Below are 16,193 nucleotides of genomic sequence, written 5' to 3' on the forward strand. Positions count from 1 at the left end.
AGTGACGCCTTGACAACTGTGATAATGGATAAGATTTCTTACATGTACTAATAGTTTAATACCATAGAGGTCAGCGGGCTTGTACAACTCAGATTTAGAAGTGGTCTCAGGTGAAGGGGTGACCAAGATGATGTTGTTGTGCACTGACCTCTATGGTATTAAACTATTAGTGCATGTAAGTATGAAACTAGTAACTAGTGACAGCCGGTCAAAATGGAGTTCATGTCCCCAGAGTCAATATGAGAGAAAGGAGCGAGCGCAACGCAAGAAAGAAAGGGAAAACTCTGTTTCTCCTTCCATCGGACATGTATTCGATCAGGTTACGGCATCATGAATCATTCAGAATGCAGATGGAATAGTCACATCCAGGCGGATTTTTCGGGTTCTAGGTGGTTGTCACCTTAGTGGTATAGAACATCTCAGCGGGCTTGTTTAACTCAGAGTAAGAAGCGGTCTCAGGTAAAGGTGCGACCAAGATGATGTTGTGTACAGACCAAATATATGCATAATATAGAAAAAAATTTTAAAAATATGAGAAATCAGAAAAAATTAAGCAATGTATCTATAATGTATTTAATCTATTACATGTAATTTTCAAACAACATTGGACCATTTCCTTCAATGTATCTATAATTTTTTTTTTCGCCTTTTTTTTTAATATTTTTATTTTCTGAAAAATAAAAAGGAAAATTTTTTTTGAGTATAAAAATAAAAATGCAGCAATCAAAGTCCATAATGTATTCCATACATTACATGTTACTTTCAAATAACATTGGATCCATTTGAATCAATTTATCCACAAGTTTTTTCAAATTTTCCACAATTTTTTGTTTCCCAAAAGTAGGCAAAAAATAAAAAATACAGGAAAATAAAAAACATTACTGCAATGATATGTGGTCATTAATCTTATATCTGTGACTCAGGTATAAGTTATCCAACTCATTATCACTCATTTCACAGGGAAATTAAAATTTTTTCCACTTAGATGGCAACCCCTTCTAAAGGCATGGCTAAGCCAACATGGATGGCTGTTACCTTGATAATCCTTTCCGCCCAGGTAATGTGAGAATAATCAGATTGTGGGATGGAAATGAGGCTGGGGATGAGTTCTCAGGGTCTATTTGGAAAGGTGATTCTACTAGAGTAGAGCTTCTAGCTCTAAAAAATAGAATTGATTTGTTGCTAAATGAGGGGTGGCAAAATGCAATTGTGGAAGGGGATTCAGAAAACGTGATTTAGATGGATGACAGGCTCAAAGGGTGTTCCCTGGACTGGCTCAAAAAATGTTCCTTGGCACTATAGTTACCAAATAAGGCCAATCCAGTAGCTTGCATCTTGGGTCGAGATTGAATTTAGGTTGCAATCAGGATGCAAATGAGATTAAACTTTGAATCTGTTTTTGGAATTCTATTGCTTTGTGATCTTTGCCATGATTTCATTATAGCATTGGCTTGGAATTGTGGCATTGGCCCTCTTACAGATGGCTGTCTCTGTTGTTGTTGTTGTTTTTGTTGTTTCTATGTATTTGAATCCCTTGAACTTCTGTGAGATTCTTTTCTATCAATGGTAAGTTGTTATTTATCTCACCCCCACCCCCCCCCCCCCCAAAAAAAAAAAAAAAAAAGAAATTCAAAAACGTCTGGTTAAATGACAGTTACAATTCAACTGACACAAAGAATGTAAAACATGAAGTTGCATGGTTTCCACCTTTAGTTAGTTCACATGAAATTCTACTCAATTCTTGGTCTTCAAATTTTGTTTAACTTTGTTGATATGATGTGAAGCCCATTGCTATGTATGCCTTTGATTGTTTGTGGTATTAGAACTCCCATCTTAATTCAAATTTTTTCATTCTAATTTACTTGTCTAGGTAATTCAGTCCAGTTGACACCATTACAGTTGGAAACCTTGTTGACCGAAGGAAACACATCAAGATTCTGGCTGGTAATTCCTACAAACTTTTTAATTGACATTTGCTAAGCTGGTAGAATTTGTTACCAACTTATTCAGATTAGCTGATGATTGTTTTGCACAGTGGGGATCATCACAAGGGTCCTCATTCACCATTAGAAAACCATTGGAAGAGTTGATATCTACGCTTGTGTCTAATTTTACTTCAGGAAAACTTGATTTCTCTTTCAAGGGAGAGGTGGAACCTTCAGTGTGGAGAGTATATTTGTTATTAAAATTATCCTTTATATTACAGAGTAATTTTTTATTCAGTCTGAGCGTATGATTCCAAGGACCATTTTATGATGCAGAGCAGAAAAACTCAGTACTAGTTCCAATCAAGCAAATCCTGCATACATGGTTGAGTTCTATGTGGGGTAATGTTTTCTTAGAGCATGGGACGGGATGCATATTGGGTCATGGGGCATAAAAAATAGAAAGGGTGGTTAAGTTATCATATGGTTGGGTTTGTGAACTAAGGTTATTTTCTTCCTTTTGGGTTTAATCTTTTTTTCTGGGATCAGTCTTGAATGTAATCAATGCTTATATAATTCCAGACTAGTTTTCGATTGTCTGCTTATGCCCAAACTTGATTACAAGCTGTCCCTATTTTATTTTTAACAGTCTATATTGAACTCGTACTAGTCCCATTCCTTTTCCTGAGGCTTATACTTTGAAGGTCTGAAGTTTCCCACTTTTTTGCTGCAGTGGCATTTAGGATAATTTTTAGTTCTCTACTTCTCTATCTGAAGAATCAAAGATGTCATGCATACTGCGTGCTTTTAGGGAATTATGGATGAAACAGTACCAAGGATTAGGACTGGCTCCTGAGTTGAACCAGAGGAACCAATCAACCTTTTTTTTTGTCTGGGTCACTTTTCATGGCAGCTCTTCACAGTCAAGTGATGGTGTTGTAGAGGAGAGTCCTGTGGACATGTCTGCAACTAGATACTGGAGCTTTGGGTTAGTTATTGGCACCAATAATGCATAGAAGTAGCCTGTGTAATGGGAAGCTTTGGAATTGATAATTGTGGGTTGTGCATTGGGTAAGGAAGGCATGATGAGTTGTAATTTGGATGACAAGAGTTCCAACTGGGATGAGCTTACTGGTGAAACTGTGAGCATCCCTGAGGGCTCAGCTTTTGTTTCCCTCGAGTGGGACTGCGCTCCTGGCATGATTGTCTCCATATTGTTATGAAGTCAAAAGGATCTTGTTAGCCACCTCCTTTTGTTAAGATTTGGGATTTATTGGGTTGCACCCTTATCCTCTTTGGTTGTTGATACGTGCCTACCTTGCTGTCAGGTTCTTTTCGCAGAAGGGGCAGAATTTGCTGGAATCTTCTCCCTTCTTCTCTTTGATGGATTGTCTAGAAGAAGATAATTGAGAGAATCTATAGAAGCAAGTTATTTTTTGGTGGATTGGGTGCAACATAGGATCTTTGGGCCATTTCTTGGGTCTATGCTTTTGGGGTTTTGAGAGATCTTTTACGAGTCTGTTACCGATCATTGGGATGGCATTGTTGGTTTCCTATACCATTGGCTCCTGCAGCTCATTTTCTTTTGACACTTCTTTTTTTGTTGTTGTTGTTTTTGCACTTTCCTGGCTCACCCTCATACACGTAATTGCAGGATACCGATGTGCAAAAGGTTCTCCTTTTTTAAGTGTCATAGTTTCATTAGGAGAGTAGGAGTAAATGGATAATGTACTATTAAGTTGAAGTGTTATGAATGGATGTAATCTGAAATTTCAGCCATGTTTGAGTGTTTCTCTTCAACCCTAAAATGTGTGATGCTTGGGAAGGTCTGGTGTGATGACAGGAAATGTTTTTTCTTTTGTCTAAATTTCTCTCAATTCTTCATCTGACTTTAAGAGTCTTCCCTTAATAAAACACGACTAGATCTTTAATCCATGTCTTTTTAGATTTTTTTTTATATATATTCTTCTCAGAATTTTGATGAGCCCACACAACCCCCATTCCTAATGCCTCTAAACCTGCTAGTTGACTCCAGAGAAATCATATTTTCTGTAGGCTAGATGATTGGAGTTCTTTTCCCTTAAACTTGAGTGTTTATTCTAGAGCTTGAAGCCCTTTTTTGTCCTCCTTACTAACCTCCTTTAATCTCTTTACCTTTCAGGAATTTCTTAGATTGGAAAAGCTAAATTCCATTCAATATTAGAACTTGTGTCTGTCCAGTTTACTACCAATGTACAAAAACCCGTTTCGTCTCAGTCTGACCGAAATGAGATGCACCTTCGAAATGAAAAAAATACATAAACTTGACCCAAAATTTCAGTCATTTCACGAAATTTCGACACTTAGTAACATCTCGCCGAAATTTCGGTAAACTGTTACAAACCAAGGTTAGAAAAGTTCCAAGTCTCGTGAGTCTTGGTCGAAATTTCGACCGAGAGCTCACAAGCCTTGTGTTTTTCATTTTTTCACTCCCATTTCTTCATCTTTCACTCTTTTTTTTGTGATTTTTGCTTTGTTCTTCGAATCTTCGCCGCATCTACACTGGAAGCACTTGGGGAGGTTAGTATTGAACCTTCTTAGCACATTAGTGAAGTCTTTCCACTATGGAACCTGCTGAGCACATTAGTGAAGCCTTCCCGTACATGCTCCCAGAGCTGTCATATCATAGGTGGATCAGTGGGTAGTCGTGGTTCTTCACACTTTGGTGACCCATATCTTAGGATAGGTTACTTTTAGCATGTTGATGATGCAATTTACATGGCAACTGTGGATGACTACACTTGTTTCTTCTCCCAGACTATGACGTGGCATTCATATGTCCTACGATCGGAGAACAATGCACGTTGGCTCCATCGGACTATTAGTAGGGTCGATCCTGGACGGCGGAATTATTATATTAGTAGACATTTGAGTCACTTGATGATTGCTTGACTTGTTTTGGGAATTTGGGATATTGATCCTGTTATTGCCTTATTGTAATTAATATGAAGACTTATGAGTCATTGACTTTATGTTTTCGAGTGAATTTACTTGTTTAAATTGCTTATTCATTATTATGTCTTCTAGTACTTAAAGTCTTAAACAATGTGTATGTATAATTAACTAAGTTATACATTAGGATTCGACCGTATACTACCAATCAAAGGTGCAAATCTAAAACACTACTTTGGGTGACTATTTTTGCAATTTGAACATTTACATGTATTTATATAGCCTAAAATAGGGTTTCCAGGAAGTTTTAGGCCTTAACTTGGTCTAAAACCTACCGAAATCTTGCAGAAAAAATACAATATTTTGGTCGAAATATCCGAAATTTCGGATATGTCAGTCAGACCGAAACATCGAAACGAAACGAGATATTAAACCTTGGTTACTACATGCTGGAAATTTCTTTGATTTCCTAATCCTAGGTTTTTTTTTTTTTTGGTCTAAGGCAATCTTTCTTTATTTTTCTTACCCATTTTTCCTTGTAAAAAAATTTACTAACTGGTGCTGAAATAGCTTGCTGTGTGTCTTTGGCATAGACACAGATATGCACATCAAATACATAAAAACTTGGATTCAAAAGCCAAAGAAAAGAAGTCATCTCAGAGTGGTTGCCAGGGCTGGTCAACTGACTCTCTGCAAAGTTACCCAGTCTGGAAACATATTTCTCACAAATTGTAAAGATCTGCTAATGTTCCCTAAAAGTCCCTAATATTTTTTTAATTTCAAAAACCCCAAACATTGGGAAAAGATAGAACCTCAGTCTCCATAACTAATCTCTGGCCATGCTATGAATATGTCACCATATAGAGCATTGCTAACTCCACCCAAACAGGCCCCAAGAATAGAACCACACTGCCAGATGCCACATCACAATGAACATAAAATATTATTTATGGTTTCCTCCACGACCTTGCATGTTGGTAATTGGTTCTAACCCTAGTGTTTGTTTATCAAATGTAATGCTGTTTGGGATCTTGACTCGTTTGCTGATGTGTAGCTCTATGTGTTGATGTTTTGAATGTGATTTGATTTAATGAGCATACTGAAGCCTCATATTCATGATTCGTCAATAATGATCTCAACTATTGGCAGGTTGAATTTCGAGCTTTGTGTACTCCTACTTGCATACGTTCAAGTCGTTTGTTTCCTGAACTCTCTGTTATGTAAGTTTCATACCCCATACTGCATTATAGGTCAATCTATGGTAGTATCCCTAGCACAACAAGGCCATTAGTGTGGCCCTTTCTTCGTTTGATTTTCAAGAAATTTAGGGAGCCTTTTGGTAGGAGGTTGCAATTACAAATGTTAATTCTTCAGTTCCTCTCCACCAGGGGGAGTATAGAAATATATGCTGGGAGTGTTTCTAAGTTTCTCACATTGGACATTCACCCAGTTTCAATATCATTGTTCTAAATGTTGACCTTTAAATGCTACAAATGTGTACACTCTTTTCCCTGAAAGGGAAGTAAAATATGCATGTTTTAACAACTCACAACTGTGTTTCTTGCTATATCAGAGTTATTTATCCTTCATTGTTGATTCAGTGTTCATATTTGTCCTTTCCAGCAGATATTCAAACAAGAATTTATCTTTTGGTATAGTGGATCTTGGGCTCTTCCCAAATGCAGCAGAAAAATTTGGAATATCCTTGGGAGGCAAGTTACTCATAATCTCCTGAATTCACACTTCTCATATGAATACACTTGGGTATCTCTAACTGTAATGTTTCAATAATTTTATGTATTACCATCACATTCTTTTCGTCTTATTCTCTTTAGTGATCCATAGTAAATATTTTATGCTTGCAGTGGGCATGGGCATGGGCCAACTTCCGACATATATATTATTTGACAACGCAGTGGAGGTTGCACGCTTTCCGGAGGTGGATTTTGAAGCCAAAGCTTCTCGTACTCCCATTACTAAGGTATTTCCTGTAAATTGTTTATGTAACCCGCAAGACATTTTCATGTGCTTTTGGATACTGTCCATTGACTTACTGGTAATCTGTTGATCTACTAGTTATGTTTGACACCTACAACCTAGATAATGCCTTTCAATCAGGGGAGGCAATCCCAGGTTCCGAATCTTTAAATTTGGATCGTTTTGGGCCCACAGGAATGAGTAAATTAAAATATAAGAATGTAGTGGCAATTCTGTTAATATTTTGAAGTCCAGGACCCTTTAAAGATAAATTGAATGTTGCATATTACAGTAAATAAATCTAAAGGGAGGGACTTGTCTGGAATTTAGAAACAATTGTGCAAAAAGGAGGGTATAGTGTAATTTACACAAATTCTGGTCGTATTCGTAAATAAGAAGAACTTGTGTTCTACTTCAACCTCTTGATACATAGAACAAGCAGCAAAACCTATGGATTTCAGTTGATAAAACTCACTCAAAAGAAATCCAATTTGAATCCCAAATCCTAACCCTCGTGAATCCAACTGAATACTCTCGAAAGATCAACTAAGGATTTAACTTTTGGATTGATTCCTGGGTGTGATGATCACATATTCAAATTGAATTGAATCTCGCAACATAGAGGTTCATTTGATCCCAAATTGACCAGGTAGGATCGATTCCTGGGTGTGAATCAAGCCACAAATTTTTAGATTCAAAGACTTAGATCTGAGAAGTTTCGAATTCAAAGTTCGGTGCTACAACTACTGCGTATAACAGAAGCAGCAGTAGCAAGAAGAGATGACGTGAAGGCAAAGAAAAAAAATAAAGAGCAATGAAGAATAATAGAAGAGAGGGTTAAGGGAGAGATAAACCTAGAGATGAGGACTATACAGAAATAGAAGAGGAGAGGAACCTCGGCTGATTTGTCACCAACTAAATGGGGTCGGCTACATGGATCCTTGCTCTCTAATCAGCTTTATTCGAAGTCATACATGATACAAGTCTTAAGCTATGCATGTCTTTCCTCACCACTTCTCCTATGGTTATTTTAGGCCTACCCCTGCCTCTTTTAGTTCCTTCACTCTGAATCAAATCACTCCTCCGTACTTGAGTATCCCAAGGCCTCTGTTACACATGGCCATGCACCTCATACGACTTTCTTATAGCTTATCATGTATCGGAGCTACTCCACATCAGCTCTAATATGGTCATTCCTTACTTTATCCTTTCTAGTTTGCCAGACATCCATCTCAACAATACATCTCCGCTACACTTAGTTTATCTATTTGAGGCTTCTTAACTGCCCACATTCCATACCATACATCATAGCCGGTCGTATGACAGTCCAATAAAAATTTCCTTTAAGATTTAAAGGAATACACTGATTACACAACACTCTGGACATACCTCTCCACTTCATCCATCCTATTTTAATTCTATGAGCAACATCATCCTCTATATATCTTCTTTATTTATGATTGAACCTAAATATCTAAAATAATCACTTTGTGGAATCTCCCTCTCATCAATTAACCATCCTAGTGTAACTAAAGTTACACACCATTAACCATCCTAGTGTAACTAAAGTTACACACCATATACTGTCTTTGTTTTGCTTATCTTAAAACCTTTTGATTCCAAGGTTGATCTCCACAACTCCAACTTGGCATTTATCCCTGCTTTTGTCTCATCCACCAAAACAATATCATCAACAAAAGGCATACACCAAGAAACCTCATCTTGAATGTCTATGGTTAAATCATCCATAATAAGTGCAAACAAATAAGGGTTGGTTTGTCATCAGTTCATGCAAATTCTATTTCTTATTTACTCATACAAATCCCATCTGGATATCTTGGTGACTGTGTACATATATAATGAAAAGAAAACAAAGACTTCTAATCAAAGTTTATAACTAAAGCAACTCTACCTCCTACTTCCTACGACTCCATTGTTATCTAATTCTTTTTTTAAAAAAATTCCCAATTACATAAATCACTTCAAGTAAATACAAAATATTTCCGCAACTCAAAAGAATAACAATAATAACCCTTTTGAGTGCAAGAGTACCCAACAAACATACAATTGAGAGCCTTAGGATCCAACTTGGAGACACTTGGACAATAATCACGAATAAAACAAACACTTCCAAATACTTGTGGTGGTAAAACAAATAATGGCATAGAAGGAAATAACAAAGAAAAGGGAATACCACCACGTAAAACAGAAGAAGGCATGCGATTAATGAGATAACAGGAAGTCAAAATAGCATCTACCCAAAAAGATTTAGGTACTTTCATCTCAATTAATAAAGAACGAGCAACTTCCATTAAATGTATATTCTTCCTCTCAGCGACACCATTTTGTTGTGGGGTATAAGCGCACGAGGACTGATGAATAATGCCACGCTGAACCATAAATTCAGAAAAAGGAGCAGAAAAATATTCCTTAGCGTTATCACTACGAAGAATACACAAGGGAGTCTGAAATTGATCATTGACTTCATTCACAAAAGCACAAAAAATTGAGAATAATTCAGAACGACATTTCATTAAATAAAGCCAGGTAACCCTGGAACAGTCATCAACAAAGGTCACAAAGTAACAATAACCCAAAGTAGACACAACAGGACATAGACCCAATACATCTGAATGAACTAAAGAAAAAGGTTGGTCAGACCGTTTATTGACTCTAGGAGGGTAGCTCACAAGATGAAGTTTCCCAAACTGACATGACTCACAATTCAAACTAGAAAGAGATTGAAGCCGACTATCCAAAAGCTTTAAACTCTCCAACGAAGGATGACCCAAACGACAATGAATCTGGTGGGGTGACGCTACACCGGTACACACCATAGATGAAGTGTCCTCAAGTATGTAGAGTCCCCTGACTCACGACCTCTACCAATCATCTTCTTCGTAGTAAGATCTTGAAATACACGAGAATCCGGGAAAAAGGTTACAGAATAGTTATGAGATTTGGTAAAACGATTAACAAAGAAAAGGTTGAATGGGAAATTAGGCAAGTAGAGAACAGAAGATAAAGACAAAGAAGGTGTAACATGTGCAGTACCAGTACCATTTACGTTAGCTAAGGAACCATTGGCTAAAGTAACACTACATGAAGATTTTTGGAAGGAAGAAAGAATACCTGAAACAACAGTTGTGATCCGATGCCCCTGAATCAATGATCCAGGGACGAGGAGTAACAGTCGAAATACAAGCAGTAGCATTTCCTGTCTGAAGTCTGAACAAAGGTGGCGGTTGGAGGCTGGGCTGACTGAGAAATCTGAAATTGTGTAAAGCAGGCATATTCTACGTCAGACATCTTCACAGTTACCCTCAGGCTATGGAGATGCAGAAACTATAGACTCAGTAGTGGTAGCTGAATTGGCAAACTGTTGCTGAGGTGGTTTGCCATGAAGTTTCCAACAAAAGCATTGGATATGTCCTGGACGACCACAATGATGACAAGTCCTCACTTGCTCCGAATCATTAGGAACACTCTGAGTACCCATGGTAGGTGGTTTACTAGAACCAGGCCCACGACCACGACCAACACAACTATTACCATTACCGCCAGTACCAGCCCCACCATTGGGCCCAAGGTTCTAGGGTGAAGAAGCCAAGGCCGAATTATCAACAGTAGTAGTAGTCTCATGGGAGACACGTAGAACCCTGGAAAAAGTCTCAGATAATGTGGCTACTTTGTCACCACAAAAGAATTTGGGAACGGACTGAATCGAACTCCTTCCCAAGTCCTCCCAAAAATCCCATAACAGCAAGCTGCTCCTGCTGACTTTGCATTGCTTCCACATTAGAAGTAATGGGAAGAAGTGAATTAAGCTCCTCAGACATCCCTTTTAAAATCAGCAAAGTATTGGATCACAGGACGACCCTTTCGATCAACTCTATAGAACTCCTAGGACAATTCATAAATGTGAGAAAGGTTGTTCTGTCTAGAGGACAAAACATTGAGATACTCCCAAAGCTCTTTAACCGTATCAATATGTGTTACCAAATCAACAATTTGGTGCTCCATAGAATTCAGCATTTGTCTCAAGATTCGAGCATCAATTGTATCCCACAATGGGTCATCATCAGGCTTGAGCTTAAATAGGTGATCCTGCTGATCACGTCCCGTCAATACCAACTTAACAATTTTCTTCCATTGTTGAATGTTGGTGATTCCCTCTAATTTCTTTTCAGTGATTCGATTAGAGGAAGAAGAGAAAACTTCAGTCATCACAAACTTGGAACTATCACCCATAATGTACTACCAAATTGATGAAGTGAAGAAATAGGAATAAAAATTCTGGAAAATTCGAACCTCCAAAAACCCTGGCAAAAATCGATTTTATCAGAAACCCTGACAAAAATCGATTATAAAAGAAGATGATCAACACCAAGAAATTCTGATATATGTCCTTCGAAAGAGTGGCAGCACACTCCAAAAATCCAGCCAAGTCCAGAAACAGTCTCAAAAATCGATCTCAAATCCCTATGAAAAAATCGATTTTTCTCCCTTGAAAAATCAATCTCAAAACCTTGATAAAAGGTGTTGATCTTATGCTTCAGCCTTCAATTCAATCTTCACTCCATCCAATGCAATCCACAAACACAAAAGAGACCTAGTTCTTAATTTATACCATGAACTAGTCTCTAAAAGCCTCCAAAATACAGCATAGGGTGCTGCACCCCTTCAAACAGAAAGAGGAAGAAACCGCAAGTCTTCAAGCTTCAATACCACTTCAATCTTCAATCTTAGGTTGTAGAAAAGAGATAGAGAAGTCCACCGAGAGCTGTAACAATGCTTAAAGCTCTAATACCATGTCAATTATAAGAGAAAAGGAAGAAGAAGAATAAGGAGAAACGAGAGAAGAAGAGGAGAAAGATGAATGCAACTTGGGAGTTACACGATGAGTGTAATCCTCCCTCTAAACTTCAATATATAGCCACTTAAGGGTAAAACAGGAAAACAGGAAAATAAAAGAAATAAAACTAATTTACTAATCTACCTTTCCTCACACCTCTCAGTATTAGCTATAGAAACTAATACCGAGACTACATAGTTCTCGATAACAAACCCCAACTCCCAACTGATACCACCTGAAAGATCAACTAAGGGTTTTACTTTAGGTTGATGAAGTTTTATCTGGCAGAAAACAGGACCAGATTTAATTGCATTGGATTGAATCTCGCAACAGAGAGGTTCATTTGACCCCAAACTCCAGTTTGAATCGATTCCTGGGTGTGATTCAATCCACAAATTTTCAGGATCTAAAGACAAGTCTCTGAGGTTTTGAATTCAAGCTTTGGCATTGCAACTACAGCCCAGAAACAGAAACAGCAGTAGCAAACAGAGATAACCGGGAAGCAAATAAAAATAAATAAAAAAAAGAGCAATGAAGAAGAATAGAAGAGAGGATTAGGGGAGAGATTAACTTGGAGACGAGGAGAGGAACCTTGGCTGGTTTGTCACCAGTTCATGTGATCCACCAAAGCACAGCACACTCAAATTCAATTTCTTATTCACTTGTTCAAATCCCATTTGTATATCTCGGTGAGTGCTTACATACATAAGGAAAAAGAAACAAAGACACCAAATCAGTCTATAACTGAAGCAACTCTACCTCCTACTTCCTACAACTATTGTTATCTAATTCTTATATTAAAAAAATAAAATCCCAATTACATAAATAACCCCAAGTAAATAAATAAATGCTAAATACCACTACGAGTCGAAACCCACGATTGGATCTGGCCCTTCTCAGCTTGGAATTTCAGACTGAGTCAAGCCGGTTTAGCCATGCATCTGCATCATCAGGTCTTTTAGGCCTCATCCCTGGAGGTCCTTATTGATTTGACATGATGTTTTCTGATTAATAACAGCTTACATAAGAAGCACCACAAATGAGATCACAACTGATGTGGTTCACCAGGCACTCTTTGAACATCCTTATACACAATAGCTAGATATGTGCTTCAATGTGGGGATTGGGACTCAACAATTTTTTATTTTATCAGAGTTCAATATTTATTGGATCCCACTTGAGAGATCTGCTTGGTCTGAATGCTATGTTCAAATGATCGGTGATCATTTAGAGTTTTGAATCGATCACTTTTAGTTATAATCATGAAAATTGAATCATACACCTACTACAGGTCCTTAAAAAGCTTACACCTCTAATTTAGAATGAAAACATTGACAGTGTAGATTACCTCTGTTCTAGATAGAACACTCGATGGAGCTATAACCACCAATGATAGATGCAACAAAGTTAGAAAACATTTAGGGTCCCCACTGGTTAGACCCATAGGATGAGACCATTCTCTTCTTATCTTCACACATGGTGCATATTAGGGATTGGGACCCATTTATGGAACCCAGCATATCTATCTGAAAACTTTGACCTTCTTATGGAAACTTCGAAATCCTATCTTTTCTGATTGTCCAAGAGAAAGAGATGGATAGGCTACTAGCAATACTTGGGATCAAATTAACAGACCTCCATTAAGTGACCAAGCCCTAGTACACAGAATAAGACCACCTTATTTTTCCTCAATGAGGATGAGATCTCAACAGAAAGATCTATGTATCAGGGACAAACTCTACAACTTTAACCCTCCGATGAATAACTGACTTTGGAATAAATGGCTCCTTTATTTTGAAGTTATGGATTTTATTTTTTTCTGACTTCTGAGGACTCACCATGTAATAGAAGTCATGGACCTAGATCCTGTCCAACAACTAGTCCTTCAATCATAAAAAGCATGGGATCTTTTGGGTGCATGTCCACAAAAGTTTGAATTTTTTGGTACCAATTATAGTTGTCAAGGCGTCGCCTAGGCAACCGTCTTGGTGTCTAGGCGCCTTGACAACTAGTGTCACCTTGGTCGCCTAGGCAGGCGTCTTGATCACCTTGTTGGTGTCGCCTTGCATCCAGGTCCCCTTCAACGCCTTGGGTCGCCTAGATGATGTTACAACTTACAACTATGGTAGCAATATCACTTTTTTTTTTGGGATAAACAAGTTGAATTCTAATGACCTCTCGTAAATACTGGATCTCCAATTGTTGATAAGTTTGTCATACATTTTATGTTCCCCACACCTTAAGACTGGTATCTCTTCTAGACCTATCCTATTTTTCTGCATAGTAGTTTAATGGGGTTACTGAGAATACTCTTCTTTCAAAAGGAAATTAATTGGTTGAATTGTCCACTCTTTCTTGGATTATTTGCTTTGCAGAGACTTCTCTGTCGATATTTCGAGCTTGATCGGCATCTTGTTGAGTATTTACATGGTAAATAAGTGCTACTAAATGTATATTTCCAAGTTTTTGCATCTTTAAATTGTTTTCTACATTTATGGGGAATCTTTTCCCCTTTTGGCTAAAAATTTTGGGGGATTGAAGTGATGCAGTTACTTATGCATGTACACTGAAAATGGTAAGAAACTAGGTCAGCCACTCCATGAAATCCTGTCACCAGGTAAAATTTGGAGGTGGGTGATGTTGACTCAATAGGTGAGGCGCTTGCAGGCAATTGAAAATTGAGGTGTAATGGTAAGTGCTAGATTCCTTTTAATGGTTGAATATTCTATTAAACACTTCAAAAATGGACTTACAACCATTTGCTGCCTCGATTGGTGACCTATATAATCCACTTACAAGCGGGTTTTCGTGGATTAATAAGGCAATCGACTTAATAATCATCATAACCGGTAATGTCAAATGAGTCTGGTTCAATTTGGGTTTCATTTTAACTTGGCACAACCAGTGGAAAGGTTGATCCAAAGTGAGATGCTTACCTTTTGATTCATGTATCAATTTATTTCCTGAAGCTTTATAAATCTCTTTTTGAAACATTTGCTCAGGTTCAGTTAATCTCTTAAACTGGAGTCTGGACCCTGGACCAACCTGACTTGGGTTGGGACTTTAAGTACTCCTTAGACATGTAGGTCTGTCCACATGTTAAAATTATCACTTTTTTTTTTTTTTTTTTTGTTGTTGTTGGGATGCCAGGTCACTTCATGCTCGTGGTAAAGACCTTTCCCGCACATCCACTTTAAATGGTAATAACTAGTAGGGAAAAATATTTCTGTTTGGGAGTGTGGCCTATGCCAGCACTCCCATGAGTCTCTCTCCTTCCCATGTGAAAAGACACCTCTGCCTCCTTGTTTTAAAGAGGAGAGAGATAGACACATAGGAGTGATGGCGTAGACCACACTCCCGCACAGAAAACTGCATCCCTAACTAATAACTGTGACAAGAGAAATTAGATGAGACCTAAATATTGTGGATAGATTGACCCCTAGGTCCCATGCTTACATGTCAAGTTTCAGTCATACCAGAATTTGCCCATGTGACAAAATAGAACTTTGAAAATCTAGTGTTATGTGAGAGCGAATAGTAATGAACTAATGATTGGATTACTGTAGACAAGCGTTAAACAGATAGGGTGGATGCCAATACAAGGGAGGAACATGACCTTTCTATCCATATATTTTTTTCTACGTCAAGGGCCTCGTATGCAACACCTCCTTGCCACGTAACAGATTATATGGAAACCAGTAAAGTTTTACGTGATGGTGCCAACATACGCTCAATTTCTGGCCCAAAGCACTTCGTTACAAGACAAGACAAGACAGAGGATCAAACAGGAAAGGGGAAGTAAGAGGGCATATGATCGAGGTAGGCTTCGAAATTGAACATGTGGATAATATTGGGTTAGAGGGAAGGGGGGGGGGGGGAGTGTTGTGTTGGGTTTAGAGGCCATGACATCTTCAGTCCTTTAGATGGAAGCATGGTTTGGGGTATCAGATCCGATCGGCTGATTTTGGTCAGATTGGATCGGTATCGGTCGAGATTGATCTTGATATCGATCTGATCCAGATGTACGGACAGGGGTAAAAATATTAAAAAATGTAATTTTTTTTTATAAGAAAACAGGGACAAAAGTGTCATATTTGTCCTAATTTGGGCGATCTTGATCCGATCCGATCCAGTCGATAGCGAGATTACGAACCATGGATGAAAGGTCTTTTACAAAAAAAAAAAGAAAAAAGAAAAGATGGAAGGTCCATTTTGGCCAAAAAATTTTGTTTATATGTATTTTAATGGAAAAAGAGAAAACCATCATCCTCACTGAGATAACTTGCTGATCTTAGCTCTACCAGCTAACCTATTTGCCATTGAGATTACATGATCATTTTTACTATTTATACTTAAAACTAAACAAAGCATTATAAAAGAAATTGTTAATAAGATAATAAATAACTCCCCAGGCCGCCCTGCTTGGTAGTTGGTACCCTGCATCAATCATTTACAAAGATCATTGTTATCCACCAATACTTCTACCATCTTTTGGGCAATCGAGG

At 37.9% G+C, this 16,193-nt stretch overlaps 1 protein-coding gene across 3 annotated transcripts in view; it reads left to right on the forward strand.

Moving 5' to 3' along the window:
* LOC122670120 (thioredoxin-related transmembrane protein 2) overlaps positions 1–14,379 on the forward strand; it is a 30,280-nt gene extending 15,901 nt beyond the window's left edge. The window contains exons 6-11 of one of the 3 annotated variants that reach the window (XM_043867085.1): positions 1,871–1,944; positions 6,006–6,076; positions 6,483–6,568; positions 6,722–6,837; positions 14,064–14,118; positions 14,206–14,379. In XM_043867085.1, the coding sequence (XP_043723020.1) occupies positions 1,871–1,944; positions 6,006–6,076; positions 6,483–6,568; positions 6,722–6,837; positions 14,064–14,118; positions 14,206–14,210 (407 nt within the window). In that variant the 3' untranslated portion in view covers positions 14,211–14,379. Of the gene's footprint in view, positions 1–1,870; positions 1,945–6,005; positions 6,077–6,482; positions 6,569–6,721; positions 6,838–14,063 lie in introns of all 3 variants that reach the window. The other 2 variants (XM_043867084.1, XM_043867087.1) reach the window with 2 other exon arrangements.
* Positions 14,380–16,193: the final 1,814 nt, after the last annotated feature.

Source organism: Telopea speciosissima, chromosome 7 (assembly GCF_018873765.1).
Source record: "Telopea speciosissima isolate NSW1024214 ecotype Mountain lineage chromosome 7, Tspe_v1, whole genome shotgun sequence".
In the NCBI taxonomy this organism is placed as follows: Eukaryota; Viridiplantae; Streptophyta; class Magnoliopsida; order Proteales; family Proteaceae; genus Telopea; species Telopea speciosissima.